We start from the raw sequence: 24007 nt of genomic DNA on the forward strand, positions 1-24007 counted from the left end.
CTGAGGAACTGGGTAGGAGGGGGCAGACACAACTCTGCCTTTTCTCTTTATAGGGGAGAGAACCATTTCAGAGAAAGGGCAGGTGCCAGAAAAGGCCCAGGGCCCAGTGGAAGAAGAGTCAGTGGCTGGCTGTCAAGGGCACAGCTGGGGGAACCAGTGCTTTCTGAGTCTGAGACAGGATTGGCCAGGATGGACCCCGCAGGCCCCGCCCAGCACGAGAGCCTCTTCAAGGCCAGACTCTGCCTAGAGCTCCTGTTACACTTCTTGGCTGTGTGCAGGCAGCAGGACAGGACGTGGCAGACTCCCGCTTCAAGGTCAGTGAGACTATGAAACTCTGCTTTATTTCTCCAAAGAGGGAGAATTGCTAGAGCCAGTGTGAGGGGGTTTGGAAGAGTAAACCCAGGGCTGTGGACCAGGAGCAAGTATAGGTCAGTTGCTGTGGGCACTGCACATGTGTGAAGAAATAATGGTACCTGTTAAAGAAGCCAGGAGAGTGTCTGTCCTTGACTCAAGCCCACTCTTCCCTGTACACAGGCAGGGACAGCTCAGCAGGAGATGCCAGAACCATAGTAGCACCCTGCTCAAAGTGCCTCTATTCGATAATGAATCAGAATTTTTCGTTGGGAAAAAAGCTATAAATGTAGATTTTTTATGTTGCACTTAGGACATTAAACGTCAGGTTCCTTTTCCTTGTAATTTATAGAGACAACTTCACTTATTTCTGGGAATGTTTTTACAGCATCAAAAGAGGTACAAAATCAATCAACCTAGAAAATTAAAATTTTTGAGGACTTCAAAAAGAGCTGATTAATTACCAATAAGCTGAACCCAATTTAAACTGTTTGCTAGAGATTCATTTTTAAATTCATGAATATAATGAAAAAAATGAGTCAAGGAATTGTTTTCCCACCCTCCTTTCTACCAAAACCAAAGCCAAAAAAAAAAAAAAAAAAGGCTTTCTACTTGGGCTGAATGTATTTCATCTCTGGCAAAGACCTGCTCTTGGCTTACTGACTTGCTTGGCTCTCAGGGGTCACTTCTCTTTCACTGTGTGTGGGTGGCATCTCTACCTTCAGATGCTCTGCTTTAAGGGTGTGGAGAGTGACAGTTGCCATACAGTCCACAAACTTTGGCTCTTCTCAGTGCTGCCCTTCCCCACAAACCTTGCCAGAAACACTGTGGATTGCTCTGTGACCCTTCACAGAGGCAGCTGGAGTCGGCCAGGTGGCAGCGGAGCCCTCATGGCAAGGCCACACTTGTGGTGAGCTGTTTCCAGAAGAGCGGCTCTTCCTGCTGCAGCTCTCATACTTTCTGTTTCTGAACTTGTGTCCTTGATCTGCTTCCTCTGTTCTCTCCTGGAGAACTTGACCACCAGCTGGTGGCAGGAGGCTGTTTGAAGATCATTAGAGGGACCTCTTTGAGTGTCATTAAGCTGTTGGAGCACTTCATTTGTCCTCTGCATTGACAGGCACCTCTTCCAAAGACCCAGACTCTGGAGTTAATTCTGACCATGGGCTAAGGCACAGGAGTCCTTACATCCCTCTGACTCTGTCAGTTTCACAATCAAATCACAGCCTCAGGGAAAAGGCCATGGGCCAGATTTTATGAGAAGGATGATTGAAGAAGGTTCGGGAAACCATGGACGGTGGGATGGTATGCATGGGGAGTCCTGGGCTTTCAGGGGAAAGAGGAGCTAACTCTGAGACAGACTTTGCCCCTAGATCTGAAGCTCTGGGTTTCCATTTCAGTCACAGTCTAGAAAGACACCCATCTGTCTCCCTGAGGACTCTTGGGAGCCTATGTCCAGCATTCTGGGAGGTCCTGCCCACTGAGCCAGGCATCCTAACGGGAGTCCTGAAGGTGACTGATAGAGGTCACACCCACTCCTGCCTGGGAGGCCTCTGAGACAAGACTCCCCTCAGTGGAGAAGAAGGCACGCTACTGTTACAGCTGGGTGAAAGGCAAGGGGGCTTCCAGCTCTCTTTTCTTGAAGATATACCCTTGAGAAACAAGTCTGGTAATAATCCGACATCGTTATCACAAGGGGGCCCCATAAAAGGGCTCTGTTTTGCAGGAAAGGAAAAATCAACTGTTCTTGCCTATGAATTTCTACTTGCTGAGTAGGACTGAGGAGTCTGAGGGTGCTCAGTAAGGTGGACTGTGCTTAGTGGTTGTGAGGTAACTTGATCCCTTTGCTCTCTTAGATCTGGGAGGGGACAGCCAATTTCTGCTGGCCTAGGACACCTGGCATCATGGGATTTTGCTCAGAGTGTCCTGTGGAGCTGGTCCAACCCCAAGGACGTCCTCGTTTTGGGGTGACTCTCTGGAAGGAAAGTTGACACATGGTCCTTCCCCTGCCTTTCACCTGTCCTGCGGCCCCGAGGAGCTCAGACACATGGACGCCATGAACAGCAGGACCAGAAATAACTCTGAGTCAGCAGAAAGGCACACATGGCATCTCCATCCAGGATATTCAGACGACCAGGAGGCTGGGGACTGGGCAGTGACAACTCAGGGCCTCCATGTTCTGGGATGTCACAGATCCAGAGAAAACCTTAGGCCAGGACCCAGGCTCCAAGTACACCTGCCTGGGACAGAGAGATGTACACCTCTTGAGCACTCAGCCCACAGGGCTTAATGTGGCTGTCCTTGTCTTTCAATGGAGAGGGCAAGTGTGGGACAAGCATGATACTGCTGCTTGCATCAGACCGTGCTCCTGCAACCCCCCACAAAAATCTCCCTGCTTACAGCCCAGGAATTCTCTCCTTTTTAGCCCAGATGCTACAAACAATGTTTTTAAAATCAAGATTCATAGAGGCATTCTGTATTAGGGAAATTGAGGTAGAAAGTTTCTAAAGCACGAGAGCTGAAGACTATGTTCCTTCCCACTTCCTGAAATCTCACATTTCTGTATGAGGGAGAGAGAAAAGGGAAGGAGCGAGAAAGAAAGTCTGTGTGCCCTCTCCTCAGAGAAAGGCAGACTTGCCCAGCATCCCCAGCATGGCTTGGCAGGCCCCTTGTGTCAGAGTGGAACAGGCAGAGATATCCCTGGCATCCTGGCCACTTTAGCAGAAGCCCGAGGACAGGGGAAGGGAACAGGCTTGTAATATTCTGGGACTCTAGGAGGAATCACATGCTCTGAGGTGATAATCCTGTGCCCAGAGCTGCTAGGGTAGATGCATTTCTATGTATTGGGGGCTAAGCCTGTGGAGTGACCTGGGGCACTCCTAGGTTCTAAGCCACAAGAGTGGTTCTCCTTCCATTGATGGCTGGTACAGGGCTGTATGTGGGGTCCACAAGTAGCCTGAGTCCAGGCTAAGGGCAAACCTGGGCTGAATTCTGAGCTTTCCCACTGGGCTTCCATGTGACACCAGAGCATGACACTTCTGATCTAAAATAATGCCTACTTAGCAGGACTGTTGCAAAGCCTGAAGATAATGTTAAGCCCCTTGCACAACTCATGGTTCATGGTAGGAGCTCAATAATTGTTACTTAAGAGAGAGAGAGAGAGAGAGAGAGAGAGAGAGAGAGAGAGAGAGAGAAAGGCTTGACTGGATGTGCAGGGATATTCCAGGTAAAAAGAGATACCCCAGCAAAAGGACAGCAGGGTACAGGGAGGACCTGTCCTATGAAGCCAGGAAGCCTCTGGAGACAGCATCAAGAGGGAGGTCTGGAAGAAAGGGGGAGCTCAACTGGTCAAACCCACATTGTGAACCCTCATGTTGGTTTTCAGGGTATGAGCACCAGATCTGGAAGTACATGATAGGAACATTCTGGATAGTCTTGTCTCCAGAGAGATCCCAGAATAAAGCGATTAACTGAAATAATTCAAATGCTGGGGGTAGGGAGAGACACAAGCTAAAGTTGATAAACATTCAGAGAGGAGTAGACCAGCACTGGCTGGGATCATCAGGGTTGTCTTTCAGGAGCAAATGAAGGCCATCGGGCCATTAGGGGAAGGGACTTACAGTTACTTGGTATCTCCTGTAGCCTGTCCTTTCTTCCTTCCACACCCAGGGAGAGGACTCATCATGCCCATCACAGAGAAGCTGCTGAGGCTTAGGAAGGTGACATTTGGGCTCCCACACCAGCAGGGCTTTTTCACAATATATATGTGACAGCCCCATTGTTGCAGATTTGCAAAAGGCAGCATCTGAATTTTTAGCACACTTCACAGTTGATATTTTTAGCATCTTACTCTTTAAAATCACAAATGTAAACATGTTTGAGTGATGCAATAGAGTTCTATTGAGAGAAAAGTTGGTAAGTGGCCTCCTCCAAGTCCATTGCTCTGAAGTAACTCTTTTAGCAGTTTGATAAATAACCTTTACTAATTTTCTTTATGTTCATACAAATAAAACAAATATGTACATGTATATTCAAATCATTACAAAATTGGAACTACTCGTTTTCATTCCTATGCAAGGTATTTTTCCCCTTTTAATCTAAGAATGTGTCATAGATATACATTCAGGTCGGAATATTCCATGCTCTGACCACTTAATACACGATCCCACCATCCTTCCCCCTCTAATAAGTTACTTCTATTTTTTTTTCTTTTGCCACTACAGTGTTAAAATAAACATCCTTCTGCCTCCCTCCTTTTATATGGGTAGCTTTATTTCTGCAAAACAAATTTCCAAAGGTGGTGCTGGGCCAGTGGGCCAGGGTAATTTTTATTTTGATAGCTGGCTCCTGTGCCCCTCTCCAGAATGGTTGCAGTAGTTCACAGGGCAGCCCAGGTGATTCCCATCACAGCCAGAGTAAAAAGCCCACCCTGGGATTTTAGTTAAAATCTCTGCTTTTTAGTTCCCTTGTTGTGACATAAGATAAGCTACCTGCTCCTGGGGATTGTTGTAGGTAAAGGACCTAGCCCTGGAAAATACTAATTTTGCTTTTTTAATCTTATTAAGATAGGAAAATGTTCTAATAGTTACCCAACAGCAAAGTAGGTAGCTCTAGGAAGCTGTGAGATCCCCAACACTGCTTGTGTTTAAGGATGGTTGTGGGAAAGGGATCCTTATACTTGATCTTAACTAAATGACATCTAAGGTCCTTTCCAACTTTCACATTCCTATGACAGTTATTCACTCCCTTTCGGCTTTTAGTAAGCCCTTATAATGCATGGGTCAGTTGGCCTGAGAACCAAGACAAACTGGAACTCAGTCCTACCTTTACTAGATCTCATCCTTTTGAAGTGTGGGACTAGTTTCTCAATGTAACACATCTTGGCTCATGGAAATCACAAGCAATTGTCAGATTTCAGTGCCTAGCTCACATATTAAGAAACTGCAGTTCCCACCAAGTCCTGGGCTTCCCTGATGTGGGCCTTGGTAATCTTGGGAGGGATGAATGTCATCCAGGCAAATCTTTTCTATATGTTTGCCTTGGCCTTGAGCAGGTCTGCACAGTCTGATGATGCTAAAGTTCTTCTCCTGGTTGTAAGACAAAGCAGAATCAGGCATCGACATCATCTGCCCAGGATTTCCAGAAAGAACTCTCAAACTGCCTTGGAAACACAAGTCTTTATATCACATATACCATATACTCTACAGTCATATAAGGCAACTCTACTTTAGGTTTGTCCAAAGGAAACAAAGCAAAGCAATGTTGGAATTGTTAAAAGCAAACTAATATTGTTATTTACAGAAACTAAAATGTGGATATGATGATAGTTCAAACATCAGTACTTTGAGCCAAATGCTCACTCACACATCACTCTAACAGGGAGGATGATCTTTGAAGACCACTAGTCATGAGTTGTACATGGAGATCACACCCTCCTCTTTCTCCTCTTTAAAAAAAATCATTTTGCACAGAATTTGAATGTAATTACATACCAGTACATAAACAATTAAAGGAAAGAAACAAAGATCAAGATATTTGGGTCAGCCTCATAAATTATTGCACTTCTTATTAGCTTAGGGAGACCATGTTCCAACTCACTTTTAGGCCCCTACTGCCTAGAGCATTTGGGCAAAGTTTATAGTACTTTTCTGAGTTTACAGTAAATTTCAGAGTGCCTCTGTGCTCAAAGAGCAGATTTATGAGTGTGGAAGCAGATGAGACAGCCCAAAGGCTATGTGTTAGTATTGCCTGATGGACCAGAAAGCATTGGTGTTAACTCTTTGAGGAGCCATTGCCCATTCTTGGAAGGACACTAACAACACCTGAAGTCTAATAGGCAGCAAAGAAGTATATGTGATGAGTTAATGTTGGCCTTTGCAGATCCCCAGGACAACTTCAAGAAATTGCTGACTTATCTTGTCTGGTTTTAGCAACCCCTGCTGTCCTTAGGACAGAGAGAATTGTTTGTAGATATTAGCACAGAAGAAAAGAACTGTCTGATAATCCTGGACCAATATAAAAAAACAAGTTCTTAAAAAAAAAAAAACCAAACAAGTTCTTAAACGTTTTCTAAGTCTTTGATATTTTCAGTTGAAACATTCAAGCTTAGTAGACTTCTAGGTGGGATCCTGGTAAAAGGAAGCTGATGGACTGATCAGTTCCCAAAATTTAATCAAGGTAGAAAGCAGACCCTAGAAAGATAGTCTTATTAATGCTGTACTCTGTGATGATTCCCCTTAAGGGTTCATCCTTCCATGAGTGGCTCAGGTTATCAATCACAGACACACACATCAAGTTCTTTGAAGCAATTAATCCACATAGCCTCTAGCAGCAGAGTTTTAGGAGCCTTCCAAATGTTAAGAAAGTCCACACACTGTATTTATTTAGGAATCATGGAGATCCAAATGGTGAGAGAGTACTGAGAGCTATCCACTCTTTTGTTCTCTACTCAAACACTCATGTTATATAGCTCCTTGATATTGCAGGCTAATAGACCCTTCTCATCTTGAGCAAGAGCAGGTTCTGTAGGGTATCTGTCTGTACTTGTTTTTCCTGAATTCCATCATTCATTGATAATTATATAGTACATATTAGGATCTGTACATATCTTTTACACTATTAGCATTTGAGACTATCTTCCATGCTGCCATTTTTTATCAAATATATATTTTTATAGTTCCTTTGTTATTAATCTGTTCTTTTTCTATGTTTGGTTTTTTGATGATAGGGGAAACATAATATCTGTTATATTACTTTTTGGCTATGTAGAAATATTAACATAATTTAAGAAGTTATTCTAGTCAACAACACAGTGTTATACTAGTGATGAGGCCAAGATCCAGCCAGGCTAACCAGTCTGTCTCAAGTCACAGATGCGGAATTAGAACCCACACAGCCAGATACCCAGTTTTGGATGTATGGCTTTGAAATCTATTGTGTAATCTTCCCATGACACAGAAGTGTGTTTAGTGTTTTGGGGTTTTTTTAAAATAATTTAACCTTTATATTATTTATTTGTTTTTATGTGGTGCTGAGGATCAAACCCAGCACCTCACCTATGCTAGACAAGTGCTTAACCACTGAGCTATAGTCACAGCCCTGTTTTTTTAAATTTACATTATTCACTCTCATTATTTTTCTGTATTCCTGCCAGAAGCACCATTAGGTAGTGTTAGTATATTTTCTTGTTGAATTAACATTTTTAGTATTATAAAATATACTCATTATTGATAACATTCAATGTTCTAAAGTCTATCTTGTTTGTTAATAATTTTTATGATTAGAATTTTCCTGATATATTTTTTCCTTTTTATTATTTTACTTGTTAGCCTCTCTGTGTCTTTTTAAAATTAATTAATTAATTAATTAATTTTTATTTGTTTTAGTTAGTTACACATGACAGTACAATGATCTTGACATATCATTTGAATCAGATGGGGTATAATTTCTCATTTTTCTGAGTGTACAGGTTGCGGAATCACATTGGTCATGCAGTCATGTATAAACATACAGCAATATCACTCTCACTTTTGAAAGATCATTAGACTGTATTCCTAATTCTAGATTGAAAATTATTATCTCTTCGCCTATAAAAATATTACTTCCCTGGGCTCACTTTTGAACAATTAGCTGATATTTGTTATTTCTTTCCCCTCTGTTTTCAATATCTTCGTCATCAGTATTATGCAATTTTACTATTATTTATCTAGATGTCATTTTTCTTAATTTGCTTATGTTATATTTGCCTCTTGTCTTTCATCAGGACAATTCTCAGCTATTTTTCTTTAAATATGACTACTCCCTCTTCTTTATTTTCTCTTTGTGATTTCAACTAGATTTGCATTTGACCTTGATATTTAGCCATCATTTTTCTTAATTTATATCTCATATTGTCCATTTTTCCCATTTCTCTCTTCTATATTCTAAGTCATTTCTAAAGACATATCTTCTAGTCTATTTATTTTCTCTTTAGCTGTGTCATAGTCAGTAATTCAATTAGTTTCTCTTCCAGATCAGCTTGATAATTCTTAATGGTCTTTTATTACTTGTTTATAACTATAACTCCAACACTTATATCTTTAAAAATCCTATTTAAAGCTAAACTGTAATTTATCTGATAATCCCAGGATCATCAATCTAAGTCTAATCTGTGATCATTTCTTCTGTTGATTTTCATTCATTATACCTCTTTGTGTGCCTAATGATTTTTGGATCTTTCATTGGGAACTTGATGTTTGATCTCAAATCTTCAGGAATCCAGGGTCCCAAAGAAAATATAATTTTCTTAGAAAGATGTTGAGTCTATTTCTGCTAGGAGCCAAGGGATGGAAATCTGTTAACTTTAGATAACTTTATCCCCTTTCAAGGGTCCTAACTCAATGGGAGGTATCCAGACTCAGCCCCCTAACTCACTGTTAGCATCCTACCTAATGGTCAAAAGGGCATCTTCCCTCAAGATAACCCACACCTCCTGGCATGTTAGCTTGTCACTCTGAACTCTGATATAAGCTTATTTGGGTGAGTGGAGTAGTTGTGCTCAGAGATTTCTCCTAACTCTTAGAAACACAGAGAGCTATCACATTCATCATCTATTTATGTAGTGGTGAAGTCCAAAAAAGTGGGGCTGGGGTTGTGGCTCAGTGGCATGCATGAGGCCCTGGATTCGATCCCCAGCACCACATTAAAAAAACTAGATAAACAAAATAAAGGTATTTTTAAAAAGTAGTTGTTTAAGTAAAAGTCCAAAAAAGTACATGGTCTGTAAAACATCTGGAAGTAGAAATCCTCTTTTTTAATTTTCCTATATTATTTGAGAAAATGGCATGGACATTCATAAATTCTAAATGTACCCATGTTTTCCCCAGCAGTGTAAAGGAAAAAGAAAAGGAAAAAACATAAAAATGAAACAAACTCAAAGAGGGGCTATGGCTCCTGCAGTTCTTTCTCTTACTTGTTGAACTCTGGACTATGATTCAGGATTATCCTGTAAAACTATCTGATATGGCTTCTTTACCTTTCAGACACTCATCCAAGAAGAAGGATGGCCAGTACCTTCTCTAAGTTGCTAACTGGCCGCAATGCATCTTTGCTATTTGCCACCATGGGCACCAGTGCCCTGACCACTGGTTACTTGCTGAACCGGCAGAAGGTATGTGCTGAGGCCCGGGAGCAGCATAAGCTATTCCCCCCAAGGTAAGTCTTCTTAGTTTTAAAATAACTCCAAGTGTCAGCCAGAAATGTACTTTTCCCTGCTGAAAACTGTCTGCAAGGATCCTTGTTTTAGTCCTTTAGGATGACAAAGTCAAATTGACAATCACTTTTGAGACTCAGTAAGCCCAGTGTCCTGTGGCAAATACAGGGAAGTGTAACATCATCTTCCCTGCCCAGAGCTTGCAGTGCAGTTGAACGGTAACGACAGTGATGGGTAACATTTGTGAGTACCCACATTACATGGACTGTTATGTTAACATATATGTTAAGAACTTTCTTTACATAGAGTGTTATTCATCTTAGCATCCTTTTGTGATAAAATGAAGACTCAAAAAAACTAAGCAGTGCTCAAGTTCATGCAGCTAAAAAAGCTAAATGCAAATCCAGTACCCCTGATTCCATACCCATGCCTCACCCTTGCTCTACCATCTTCTGGAAAATGTGATGTCATATGCTGACTCAGTATGAGCTTTAAAGGACACTGCAGATGGGAAATGAAGGTATAGCATGAGGGGGTAAAAACAGATGTGTGTTCTCAGCCCTTGGAACCTTGCTGTGAAAGAGATGCCACACACCAAATGAGTCTGAGTGGGGTTATGACTTCCTAGGATTCCATGTAGGTAGGAGTGAATGAAGGAGATGAGAAAAACTAATGAGCTGCCTGTCAGAGATCGCTCTTTTGTGGGAATCAGCATCCCTGTGGGAATCACTGTGTTTGAGGCTGTGGTTGGTCCATAAGACCCTATTCTTTAACCAGTATATATCCCAGGGTAATACAGCATCCCATATGATTTCTTTCTAGGTATTTTATCAGCAGATAATTACTAACTGCCTGTTTCAATGGCCAGACACTGTTTTCAACAGGATCCACATAGTCCCTGCTCTTCTGGAGCTTGCCTTTTAGGCAGAAGTGACAGATAAATAAGTAATGTTCTAGCTAGTTCCACCTTCAGTGTTTATAGACTTTCTGTCACAGACCTCAGGAACCAAAATTGTGCCTGCTATTAAAGTTTTTGCAAACTTCTGGGTAGAAAGAAGTCTGCATACGATTTCAACTAATTTCCTAACCATTCTCCCTCTACCCTTTCTTTACCTGAGCCACAGTCTGTACTCTTCTGCAGTAAGCATCCTGTGACCCCTATTAGACAGGGGCCTGGCCCTTTTTTTCCTGGTAGTTCACTAGGACTTTGTTTGTTTATTTGTTTGTTTTAAATCTGGTTATCTTGTGTCATGTCCCTAGGCAGCACTAGCCAATTGTCCTTGTGCCCATTGGCCAAAGGGAGACTCTTGAAAGGACTGGCAGAAACCAAGTCCTTTATAGACCCCTTTCCTCAGGCTGTTGGCTGAAGGCCCCTCTCCTTCCCACAGCGCAGACTACCCGGACCTTCGCAAGCACAACAACTGCATGGCTGAATGTCTCACCCCCACCATCTATGCAAAGCTCCGTAACAAGATGACACCCAATGGCTATACTCTGGACCAGTGCATCCAGACTGGAGTGGACAACCCTGGACACCCCTTCATAAAGACTGTGGGCATGGTGGCCGGGGACGAGGAGTCCTATGAGGTAAATGACTGGCTGCAGGTTCCATAGTAGAAGGGGTTGGCCTGGGAATGGGTGAGGTGCATGATCCCAAAGTGCTTTTCTTCTCTATGGGGCCAGGTTTCTGCCTCCTCAAGAAGCACTCTCCTAAAGGGAAGCCAGTTCCTGCAGAACCACCTAGAACTTTTTCTGGGATAATGAGATCTACAGTTTCCTGGGGCAACCTTACTTTGCTGCTACCCTAGTATACCTCTCTACAGAGAAATGAGTTGCATGCTAGAGCTCTCTGGGCTTGTCAAAGGGATAAATTAGTACAAAAAAAGTAAAATAAAATTTAATGAAGTGTACTTATCAGTAGGACATTAGAAGCTAATGTGTTTGTAGCTGGACTTGTTGGATGGGGTCAGTTTCAGTGTGTCTTTATTTTGGGAATCTTCTTACCTATTACTATAGCCCAGACTCCTGAGTTAAACAAGTCTCTGGGAGCAATCCCATGATGTCAGCATCCTCAACCCAGGTGTAGAAGCACAGCACCCTGCATCCATTCCACAGAGCATCCTCTCCCCTGTGGCAAAGACCTGCAACACTCCTCCCTCAGGTCTCCCCTCTGCAATCTTCCATTTCAGCAAGCAGAAGACAGTTTCTTGGGAAAGAAGCCATCAAAGGAAGTGAGGGAGCATCCTGAATAAATGAGACCAGTAGCTCATCAATATAGAGCAGTGCACAGTCCTGAGCTCCCAGAGACCTAAACCAGAGCAGTTTCCATAGACTCAAAGCCCTCCTTCTCACAGCTCCCAAAAGCTATTCTGTTATAGCTTCTCTTAATATTATTTTATCTAAAGAGTAAACCTGAAGTTGTGTTTTGCTTGTCTGTTTTTTAAAAAGTAGATTTTGCACAAAATAAGCTGGGCTGAGGAATGTCCTCACAGGGTGACCTTCTTTGTCTGAATGTTCTGTGTGCTTTCTTCTAGTACAGTTGGGTTTTCTATGAGTTTTGTATGTTACTTAAACCTCAGGACCTGAGGACCTGACCTTCCTGAACTTTTGAACACAAAACTGCTTAGCCTCTGACCTGGCAATTCTTTTATCCCACAAACCAGAAACCACTTGAATTCTTAACCTGATTTTCTTGCTCAGTCTCATGGTGGTAGGCTTGGTAGAATCCTTAGACAGGATGTTAAAGGGATAGAATTCAGCAGCCCTGAGATCTCTCAAGGAGTCCAAATTTTCCTCCAAAAGTTTTTCCCTTGCACAAATTTTTGTTCCTATCCACCAATCCACTCTTGCACTCATTTCCTGCATGGGTAGCATGGAGAATTTCAGAGGAGGACATTAATATCCTCCTAAGACACAAAGGGACAAATTAAAAGAAAGATCTTTTATTATTAGAAGAGCCAGTGAAAAAGGAAACAGAATAATATTTTTCCCCCCACAGGTATTTGCTGATCTTTTTGATCCTGTCATCAAACTAAGGCACAATGGTTATGATCCTAGGGTGATGAAGCACCCCACTGATCTGGACGCATCCAAGGTAGGCTCTAGCCCCCTTCTCTCCTTCCCACGAAGCTAAAAGAACGTAAGAGCTCTTTTCCTGGTTGGATGTCCCTTGGAAGCTCCGTGACTGCTCTAGTATAGCACACTCCTTGGAGGACCACAGAAGTTAAGAAGGTTCAAGAGGCCTTAAAAATACCTCTGAGGAGCTGAGTGGGGTCTCAGACCTGTAATCCCAGCGTCTGCATAGGCTGAGACAGGATGATACCAAGTTAGAAGCCAGCCTCAGCAACTTAACAAGGCCTAATGCAACTTAGTAAGACATGGTACTAAAAAAAGAAAAACCATCACCACCACCACCAGCAAAAACAAAACAAAACTCTATAAGGAGGGCTGGTCACTGAGAACTTTAAACCTTTCCTGAAAAAATTCCTTTTCAACCCAAACCACCTATTGGGGGTACAAGATTCCAGACCTCGCTATATAAAACCACTGTCTAGGCCCCTGCCCAAGTGCCAGATGTGTTAAACAGTGGGTTGTGCTGTCCTGCACAGTGCCTGATGGCAGGTAGAAAACAGCAGATCAGCACATAGGTGCCTGCTACTTTTGGGACAAGATCTTGGTCCGAGGCTGCCACAGTGACACACCCTCCCCTGCCCACTCTGCTTTGCAGATCACCCAAGGGCAGTTTGACGAACGCTACGTGCTCTCGTCTCGGGTCCGCACTGGTCGTAGCATCCGCGGGCTGAGCCTGCCACCTGCCTGCTCCCGGGCTGAGCGGAGGGAAGTGGAGAACGTGGCCATCACGGCCCTGGAGGGCCTCAAGGGAGACCTGGCAGGTCGCTACTACAAGCTGTCTGAGATGACTGAGCAGGACCAGCAAAGGCTCATCGACGTGAGTGGGTGGAGAACCACCCAGGGGCTGCCTGGGGTGGGCTGGGTGGAAAGCTCCAACCAGCACTGGGCAGCTCCTCCTTGAGCTCAGGCCTGTCTGTCCTGCAGGGCTCTTTGCTGGGGGTTGGAGTCGGGGCAGATGGGGAGAGCGGGCTGAGACAGCCTGGGGCTTCTACCACCTCAACATAAGGAAGGAGGATGGAAGTATTCTATGGTTAAAATCAGCAGAGGGTGTGTTGGGGATAGGAGGGTGGGGGTGAATTGGCGAATCCCCTTGCTTGTGCATAAACGGGAATAATAGGCCTGGCAATACTGCCTGTGCCTGGAGGATGCTCTCTATTACCACACCCAAAGAAAACCCTAGATGCCAAAAGATTCTGGAAAGGAAATCCCAGTTGTAAGTCCTACCCCTGCTTCGTGGAGCCAGCCTCTGGTTTCCAGCTGGTTTTCCTCCTGCTGTCTCCAGTGTCCTCCACAGCGTCTTGTTGGCACTGGAATAGAAAATACTCAGATCCCTTACCTGATTTTCCTTTATCACCATGAAAACAGAACTGCAATTTCAAAAGTAACTTTTAACTAAATCCAAGGAAAAGCAGAAACAAAATTCTATCATTTCGGAAGATTCGAAATCTACAAAATGTGCCCCATTTCCAAACCAGGCAGGGCAACTATAGGATATTGGTATGTGGACCTAAGTTTCCTGGTCTTGATGGCCATCAGGACAACCATCTGCCTGCCCTCTTACAGAACAAGCCACCTCCACCTTAAATAGCCACTCTGGTTTCCTGCTCAGGGGGCTTACTTCTTTGTGGGCAGTGACAGTCCACTGTCCTCTCCTGGTTCAAGTCTCTGATTTCTCCCATTTCTTTGAGATCACAGAAAGACTCCTCTCCCCATATACACTTTTTACCTCAGCGTAATCATACTTGAACATATAGTATCCATATATCTCATGATAGAGAAGGTATACTGCTATGCAAGAAAGTGTGGTGTACACACAGCAAGAAAAATGTTAGTCTCTCGACACAGATTTTGAAATGTGGGGTGGTTTATGGTAGGTTAAAGGCACAACCATAGGAGTCCCAGAGGTCTAGGTCTGAAATGCTATACTACTCCCTAGCAATGCCATAGTGGGTAGGATGTTTTAGCTCTCTGAATCTCAGTTTTCCTTACCTTACCTGTAAAACTTCATAAGTTTATTGTGAGAATTAAAATAAATTAGAAGCATGTAACCTAGGGCCTGGAATATGGTAAACATTAAATTAGTGGTAGCTATTTTTACTTGTAGATTACTATTGTTTATCTCTAATACTTTTTTTAATGAAAGAAGTAGTATTAAATGAACCAATACTTTCCTAGGGATCAAGGCATTCTTTCTAGCATGAAACATAAAGAATGACCACTGTGTAGATGGACAGGTTAGCACCCCTCGTTCTTGCCTACTCTGCCATTGCATATGGTTGGCTGATGGCATAGATGCTCTCCATAGTGACTTAGAAGAATTTCCATGTGGAGTAAGCCAGTGGCTTTCAATCTTTTCTGCACACTAGAATCACTGGAAGAGTTCATATGATGCCTAGACCATAACAAGTTACATTTCATTCAGAATCTTTGGCAGATGGGAAATGCAGCATTTTTTTTTAAAGCTCCCAGGTTATCCTAGTGAGCAGACAAGCTGAGAATAGTGCCTAAGACTCCAGTCATTATCAGTGAGTTAAAACTTGGTCACATGGCACTTGCAGTCATGCCTGATCTCACCAGTCTCTTCTTTCTGCTTTGTCCCTTTTGGCCTGCAGGACCACTTTCTGTTTGATAAGCCAGTGTCCCCTTTACTAACATGTGCTGGGATGGCCCGTGACTGGCCAGATGCCAGGGGAATCTGGTATGGATGTAGTGTTTTCACATTTGCCATGTGTGCAGAGGATCTCCTCAGATGCCTGCTTGTCCTAACCTGAACTTGCTGTGAACTGCAGTTGACAGCATGATCTGCTTAAGCTAAATGGGGGAGACAGACTACTTAGAAATGTTGAGTGTGTGCTCACAGCACCTAAGTATTATGATGTTTCTAAGGTATATAGGAATAAGCTGGTTTGCATGAACTGTGCACGGGGGAAATGACTACATTTAAAGGTTAAAAAGAAATGCTTTATATTGTTTGACCTCACAGAGAATCTGTCTCATGACTTTTAAAACAAAAGACCAGAAAATGAAAAATAAATACTAATGATCTAAGAAAAACACTAAAAGGAGCAACAGATACCTAGTGTGCAAGTATTTTATCTTGGCCAAGAGTCCTCAGCCTGCTTTGACTCTTGTACCTTATAAGTGACCCTGACGAAACCCAAAGGAGTTGGGATAAGGTGTTCATGAGCAACTGCTCTGTGGGGGTAGACAGGCAGGGTCCATAGAGAAAACATATGTGAATCCTCATGTATTAAAAAAACAAACAAATAAACAAACAAAAAACCATTCTTTTAAAGCACCACAAGATTTTGGCTGAATCTGTCAGGAAATAAAATACTCTTGTGTCAAAGCCAAATATTATCATATGCACATCCTCTCTGAGGATCTAAGGTGGGATGTTATATTCTTGTTGGGCAAAAACTTGACATCGTGAAAGGTTGGAGTCTGTCTTATTCTTCATTCTGTCAAGGTAACGTTATTTTGTGGTGCTTGTTAAGGCACAATTACAGATAAGAGCCATCTAGGAAATGAGGAAGGTGAAATGAGGCAATCAAGCTACAGAGCTAATGGGAATTTTCATGTGTTGAGACAAATGTAATTAACACTCAACACCATATTTCTCTCTTCATTAGGCATAATTATGACAAGACATTTCTCATCTGGATAAACGAGGAAGACCACACCAGGGTAATCTCAATGGAAAAAGGAGGCAATATGAAACGGGTGTTTGAGCGATTCTGTCGTGGACTCAAAGAAGTAAGATACTGCCAGAGATTTCTGAATGTCATTTGAATATCATTCTTCCTCTATTGCTTATTCTGGGAAAAAAGATACTATGGTGACTTCCAAGATGGGGTTAATCTTTCCTAGGGATCAAGGCATTCTTTCTAGCATGAAATTTCCAGGGTAGTGCTTTTAAAAATTCTGTTTATTAGAAATTTCCTATGCTTCCCTCCACAATCCACCATGGGGAAGTCTATGGCTCATTTGTTATTTCCACATTTCCTTTCACTATTTTAAGCATAGACAGTGTAGAATGTAACCTGACCAGACTTGCCTGCTGAGAATTCCTATATTCTCCTATTGACTTAGCAGGAAAAACAACATAAACTGACATTTGAGAGTTTAGTATCTGACAGGTACTATGTTTAGTGCTTTACAAGGTCCATCTAATTTAATTGGACCATTTAATATTCTATTAGAATAGGTATCATTTTACATTAAACAAGTCAATTTTATTAATGGCAAACATGGTATTTGGGATGAGCTGAGTGAGTATATGTTTGAGAACTCAGCCATTTGTTCACTGTTGTTGTACTTGTAGGTAGAACGGTTAATCCAGGAACGAGGCTGGGAGTTTATGTGGAATGAACGCCTAGGATACATTCTGACCTGCCCTTCAAACCTTGGAACAGGACTACGAGCGGGTGTCCATGTTAGAATCCCAAAACTTAGCAAGGTAATGTTATGTGACCAGTGGCTTTCCTTGGTCCTTCCAGGATCAGCTCAGATGTGAGTGCTTTGTGGAGGGAGAAAATACCTCTCCATTCCTTAACCCTTTCTCTAGCTATAAGAAAAACAGTGAGAAAGAGCAGGATTAGGTTTGCCTGAAAAGACATTTTTATTAGTTAGGAATAAAAGATTAGGGACTATAAAAGTGGGGTGGCTTCAAGAATAAGACTTTTGGATTTTCCTGAATGTAACAAGCCAGGATAGGTGGACAGGCTGCTCTGCTCTGCTCTCTAGGGTTCCTTCCATATCCTCTTTCTGTCTTTCCTAGCACAGGTAGTTCTCAGACTTGAGCATGCAAGAAAACCACCTGCAGGGCTTGGTCAAACACAGATTGCAAGGCCCCACCTGCAGAATTTGTGTTTCTTACCTTTCTCCAGGTGATGCTGAGGCTGCTAGTCAGGGGACTATGCTTGAGGGACCACTGACTTAGGGCACTGTCCTCATTTGCATGGTCACCATCAGGCTCCACGTTCTATCTTATGAGAAGGGAAGAGAGCACACAGTGTGGCCATGTAAAGATTTAAAGTGTAGAGCAGAAAGTGGCACATGTCACATCTGCTCATTTATTAGCAGGAACTTAACCAGTGTTCACTTCCTCAGATTCAATGCCAAAAGAAGGGTTAAAGGATTCTGGTGGGTAACTAGTAGTTTTTGCTGAAACACACCAAGTAAATCAGATACTTTCAAAACAACAAATTTAGAAAATATGCTGTCTGTCCCCTACAAAGAGTATGAAAATTTTTTATTCAAAATTCCAGTGCTAAGAAAAATGAAGTGATTTAACTTCATGATTTTAATTATAACAATAGCAGCTTGTTATACAGATGAGGGATGAACACACCAAAGTCAGCATCCAGATGCAAACAAAACAATGCATAGAGGTTCAGAAGACAAGGTTGGAGTCAAACTACCCAGGTTCAATTCCAGGTCTGCTACCTTCTACCTGTGTGACTTTGGGAGCAGTTACTTGTTCTGAACCTCACTTTCCTTGTTGTTGGGGTTTTCTATGGTTTGATGGAACCCCTACAAGTTCATGTATTGGAAACTTAATCCCCAAAGTCATGTGTTAATGGTAATTGGGGGTGGGGTCTCTGGGACATAATTAGGATTAAGTGAGATCATGAGGTTTGAGTCCTTGTGATGGCATTAGTGGCTTTATAAGAAGAGAGAGAGACCCAAGTTAGCACACATACTCTGTCTTGCCATATGATGCCCTATGCCATATTATGATGCAGCAAGAACGTCCTCACCAGATGCCAAGCAGATGCCAGCACCATGCTCTTAGACTTCCCAGCCTCCAGAACCGTGAGCCAAGTAAACTTCTCTTTTTTATAAAGTATTTGATCTTAGGTATTTTGGCATAGCAACATAAAACCAAGATGGGCTAAAAGCAATTCCTACTTTACTAGGTTGTTGTAAGGCTTGAAAAATTCCAGCACAGTACCTTAGTATGTAGTGAATAAATGCTTTATGTAAGTTAACACAATTGTCTCTTATTATATGTCTGTTCTCAGTAAATGTACCAATGATGGTGAATCCATTTCACTGCTTTTGACACCAAGTATTATGCCCTGTCCTAGGATCCACGGTTTTCTAAGATCCTAGAGAACCTAAGACTCCAGAAGCGTGGCACAGGTGGTGTGGATACTGCAGCCGTGGCAGATGTGTATGATATTTCCAACATTGATCGAATTGGTAGATCAGAGGTAACATCTCTCTCTTTTCCAGAATGAATTAACAAGATCTGCCTAAGAGAAAGGAAATAGAAAACTAGCCACAATGGCCTTACTTTGTTCACAGAATTCGAGATCTCTTTCTCCACTGAGTCCTATTAGCTATTCATTCTGTGGCATTGCCCTTTCATGGGAAATAATGACATAAAGGTAAACATAGTGTAATCTAAGAATTCATGGGCAAGAGAAGGAATTCACAGTGGGACTGCCCCTGAGAACTATTTCAGCAATCTTTAGCAGCAGGAGCTCTACTATGTTAAAGGACAGCAGTGTTTCACCACTGCTTATGTTAGCCCTAAGGGAGGTAAAATTTTCTCTTGATTCTGAGGTTTCTCTTGGTGAAAGTCACATACTATCATCTTTACTTTGGCATTCTTAAGACACTTGATAATTCCTAAAATCTTATTTTTAGGATTAAGGTGACAGATAAGATTTGCATTAGTTACATATAAATTGTACTTGTAAAACAGTGCTGAGGGAACCCTGTGACTGGTAGATTGAAGAGGATTCATTGACATGTGTAGGGTTTGGTGATGAATGAGCGAGGTGTAGAGGATTCCCTTAAAGAACATGCAGCTGAGTGTTAAGCAATACTGACCACAGTAAGTTACACCAACTCAATGCTAGGCTGCTGGTCAGGGACTACACTTGGAAGGCCACTGTATATGGCATTGTCCCCATATAAATGGTCATCATCAAACTGCACCTTATTACTTAACTCTAAAAAAGTTTCTAGGTGATCATTACAAAAGTTAAAAAAAAAAACCACCAACAGTATTTTAAAATCTACTTACTTAATTCAACAACTCTGATAACCATTGTGAACATAACTCTAAATTGCCTTCTATTCTTTTTTTATAATTATTCAGAAAACTTTAAAACTGTGATTACAGTATTATAACACTTTTTTTTCAATATGTGTACATTTCCCCACAACATTAAGTATTCTTCAAAACTATGAATTTTGGCCTAGGAGTGTAGCTCAGTGGCAGAGCACTTTCCTAGCACATGGGAGACCCTCAGTTCAATCTCCAACCCACAAAAACCAAGCAATCAAAAAGTCCCAAATAACCTTATTATCTAAAAACATTTAATTTTTTAAAACATGACAGCACAGAAAAGATAGTCCATTTATCTCTTTAATGTATTACTAATATTTCATTTGATGATGTCTGTACATAGAGTATATACAGACTCTTAATTACAACTCTTATTATTTAGTTAGGATGTATTTCTAGGAAAGGAGTTCCTGGATTAAAACTCAGAAGGCCCTATTAATAACAAAGTTTCTTACCAAAAGTTATATACCAAATAGTCTCACTGGCAGTGAATGGGAGACCCATCTCACCACACCTTCACCAACACTAGAACGCATTAATTGGATAAATAGAAAATACATGCCTAATTAGTAATGGCTTGCCTTCTGACTCAGCCTTCTGATGGGGTTGGGAGCTCAGTTTCTCTGTACATGAAAAGAGATGGGGAGGTAGCAGGACTCCATCATGCCTAAGGTCTGTCCCAGCTCAGAACTCAATGATCCCTTCCTTTCTTGATGCTTATTCTTAAGTTATAGCATGTATTTTATTAATTGATTTATAGTAAGCAATTAACTAACTAGTTTGAGTCTCCTCAGAAGCAAGTAATTTGTTTCACTGTGATCACATGCTCTAGTTTAAGAATATTTGGAAACCAAAGTTGTAACATATATTTTAAAAAGCAGGATTTTTTTGAAAGCATATCTTAATATAAGTTTTCAAAGTTTCCTTTAGGTAATTAATTTGCTTAGTACAGTGCAAATATTATTTGGTTGCCAAACACTTGATTTTTAAAATTATTTGTTTTTTTTTATATACACATAACACTAGAATGTATTTGGAATGTATATATACATATAAAACTTACCGTAATTAGAATTCCATTCTTATGATTGTACAATTTCACTGGTCACATATTCATATATGAACATAAGAAAGTTATGTTCAATTCATTCTGTCTTTCCTATTCCCAACTCCCCCTTTCCCTTCATTCCCCTTTGTCTAAACCAGTGAACTTCTATCCCACTTTATTTTGTTGACACAAAATAAAGCATCCACATATCAGAGAGAATATTCATCCTTTGTTTTTTGGGGATTCACTTGTTTCACTTAGCATGATTGTCTCCAGTTCCACCCATTTACCAAAAAAATGCTATAATTTCTTTCTTCTTTATGGCTGAGTACTATTTAATTATGTTTATATACCACATTTTCTTTATCCATTCATCTTTTGAAGGCTACCCAAGTTGGTTCCATAGCTTAGCTATTGTGAATTGAGTGGCTATAAACATTGATGTGATTGTGCTGATTTTAAATCCTTTGGGTTTATGTTCAAGGAATGGGATAACTGGGAAAAATGGTGATTCTTTTCCAAGTTTTCTGAGGAATCTCCATACTGCTTTCCAGATTGGTTGCACCAACTTGCAGTCTCACCAGCAGTATATGAGTGAACCTTTTCCTCACATTCTCACCAACATTTATTCAAACACATGATTTTAAACAATTTTTCAGCAAGGCATGACTGTGTGAATGATGATATCTGAACTCAAGCATATTCTGTGCATAAACTTGGCAAAAGGTCAGAATTCAGATCCAAAGAACAATACAAGAGTGACATTGTATTTTCTTACTCTTAGACAAATTGATAGTTTATAGCAGAAAATGATGAGGAAAAAATATCTGAGATGGAAAAATAATGGTTTTCAAATGTAGGAAAAAAGTTCTCACACACAAAGTAATAACCCCATCTTAGCTAAGGAAAGCTTGAGGGAAAAAAACCCTGTGATACTTTTGCTTTCCATCTGTGATCATGATGGGCAGATCTCTCTTCCCATAACCCTTTAGGGACATAGTGAGAAAGAAGAAGTTGTTATAAAGCCCAGCTAAGTGGCAAATTCTGACTTTTCCCAGTGTTGTTCCAGTTGATCAATACCCTGCAGGTGTCTTCTGCACAAATTAATCATTGAACTTTTTCACTACTAAGGTTGAGCTTGTGCAAATAGTCATCGATGGAGTCAACTACCTGGTGGATTGTGAGAAGAAGCTGGAGAGAGGTCAAGATATTAAGGTGCCACCACCTCTGCCGCAGTTTGGCAGGAAGTGAACTTTCCCTTTCCCGATTTATAAATAATCTGTCTGCTGGTATGACAGACACAAAGAAGTCTCTACTCTGAGAGTTTTTGTAGACTTGGGAAAAAATGTAAAATTGTAGGTGCTGCCTATCTTTACAATAAAACTCTCCTTAATATTTTTGTTTCTCTGATTTTTTAATACTATTAAGAAGGGAAAACACATTCAATTATGAGTAGCAGGAGGCAAAATTATTTTAAGGTAATGATATAACTTTTTTTTGGTACTGGGGATTGAACCCAGGGATGCTTAGCTACATCCCCAGCCCCACTTTTTTATTATTATTATTTTATTTTGAGACAGGGTCTCTCTAAGTTGCTTAGGGCTTCACTAAGTTGCTGAGACTGACTTTGATCCTACTGCCTCAGTCTCCTGAGTCACTGGGATTTTAGGCATGTACACCTGGCTAAAACCAACATTTGTAAGACCACTTACACACACATATAGATAATCTTCAACTATCTAGATGTTAAATATAGCCAATCCTTTAACAAATTCCTTATAGACAACTGGTAATTGACTAATAATCAATTCTATGGAGAATATAGCAAGAAGAAACTATCTTGAAAGAGTAGGAAAAAAACACTAGACAAATTTGGACAGAGGTTATTTATTTATTCAGAGCGTGCTGTAGCAAGAGTCAGCCACGTTGGTTGCATTTGGCCGAGACTTAAAACAAAACAAAACAAAAAAGTGAAAGTCAGGCATGCTCTAATTGGGGTGTAAGCATGGGAGGCTTAGGCAGACTGCTTAGAAGCAGGGTATCCTAAGTGATGGATTTGGAAAAAAATATTTGGCTTTACTTGACTGGTTCTGAGTTGAAATGAAAAGAAAAAATCAGGAGAATTTGGCAGTCATTGACCAAGTCCTGACCATTCTGGGCTGATTGTTGCAGATACTATGGTTTGGCTTCCTGAATTCTTGATTGTAATGAGAATTCTGTTGCCAATATGTGATCTGGTCAATGTCCAGTGATATATCCTCTCTCAAAAGCAATTCAACTTTGATATCTGAAATACTGAAAATTTTTTTAGTAAAATTTGAAGGCTGATTCTTTTCCTTAGCCTACAGATCCTTATCTCAGACCTCCTTATTCTTTTTCATCCATTTTGTGATGTCTGTAACCTAAAGGGATACAGGAGGAGTGAAGTGGTAAAGGAAGTGTGAGTAATTAATTATGTAACAAGTTATGAAGCTGTTCCACATGCAAAAAACAAATATTATTAGCTTGAATAACAAGAATAAGATCAAGTTCTGCATTCTTTAGTAGGTGAGCACTGTGGGTACAATAGTTAAACAATGCTATAATATAGCACTTGTCTTCCCTTCTGCTATTTTAAGAAAAATAAAGGCTAAAAGGAATATAATTGTGCTGGTGCTAATAGGCACTACTCTAACTTTTGAGTGACAAATTGCTATGCAGAAATCCAGAAATTGAAATTCGTAGAAATTCAGAAGAAGAAATCATACCAATAAAATTGGTAGAAATTCAGAAGAAGAAATCGCACCAATATAGGAGCCCTGAATAGGATGTGCTAGAAGGCTGTTTCCAACCAATCCATAGAGAGAAATTGGGATCACAACCTAAGGCAATGGCTGACACCTCCAGAGACAGAGGGATAAAAAGTAGAGAAGACTATGATGTCATGGTAAGCACATTGACACTACAGCCACAACGCTTGAGTACAAGTCCCAATTCTTACACCATATGACCATGAATGACTTAATCTCTCAGTTTCCTTTCTGAAAATGAGAGAAATTATGTCATCTTGTTAGATTTTTGGGAGAATAAAAATATAATTAGTACATGAAAAGTTTGCTTTGAAAGTGCTCAATACATAGCAAGTACCCTGTCCAAGTATTTGCTGAATAAATAATAAAATTAAGAAATCATTATTATAATATTAAAATACTCTGTTTTAGAGTAT

At 41.0% G+C, this 24007-nt stretch overlaps 2 protein-coding genes across 5 annotated transcripts in view; both read left to right on the forward strand.

The window, feature by feature from the left end:
• The window catches only part of Rasgrf2 (Ras protein specific guanine nucleotide releasing factor 2), a 244732-nt gene extending 240131 nt beyond the window's left edge, over window positions 1–4601 (forward strand). For all 3 annotated transcript variants that reach the window (XM_021724529.3, XM_078044465.1, XM_013366590.4), the window contains exons 28-29: window positions 54–314; window positions 2205–4601. The gene's annotated coding sequence lies outside the window, so the exon portion shown is untranslated. The remainder of the gene's footprint in view (window positions 1–53; window positions 315–2204) is intronic.
• Window positions 212–22197, forward strand: Ckmt2 (creatine kinase, mitochondrial 2). 2 transcript variants are annotated; one of them, XM_005315645.5, is made up of 10 exons: window positions 212–314; window positions 9369–9540; window positions 10927–11125; window positions 12537–12632; window positions 13266–13487; window positions 15283–15368; window positions 16303–16426; window positions 16995–17129; window positions 18763–18888; window positions 21934–22197. In XM_005315645.5, exons 2-10 carry the CDS (start codon window positions 9389–9391, stop codon window positions 22051–22053), a joined length of 1260 nt encoding a protein of 419 aa, XP_005315702.1. In that variant the 5' UTR covers window positions 212–314; window positions 9369–9388; the 3' UTR covers window positions 22054–22197. The 2 variants fall into 2 exon arrangements, with proteins under 2 accessions (XP_005315702.1, XP_077900612.1); XM_078044486.1 differs by lacking the exon at window positions 212–314 and having other exon boundaries at window positions 9369–9496.
• Window positions 22198–24007: the final 1810 nt, after the last annotated feature.

Source organism: Ictidomys tridecemlineatus, chromosome 1 (genome assembly GCF_052094955.1).
Source record: "Ictidomys tridecemlineatus isolate mIctTri1 chromosome 1, mIctTri1.hap1, whole genome shotgun sequence".
NCBI classification, from domain to species: Eukaryota; Metazoa; Chordata; class Mammalia; order Rodentia; family Sciuridae; genus Ictidomys; species Ictidomys tridecemlineatus.

Excerpts from the sequence above, each read along its gene's own strand:
- Ckmt2 (XM_005315645.5), top strand. The coding sequence starts at position 9,389 with ATGGCCAGTACCTTCTCTAAGTTGCTAACTGGCCGCAATGCATCTTTG. Across the intron at positions 9,541-10,926 it reads CATAAGCTATTCCCCCCAAG|CGCAGACTACCCGGACCTTC; the intron begins GTAAGTCTTCTT and ends TCCTTCCCACAG. Across the intron at positions 12,633-13,265 it reads CTGATCTGGACGCATCCAAG|ATCACCCAAGGGCAGTTTGA; the intron begins GTAGGCTCTAGC and ends TCTGCTTTGCAG.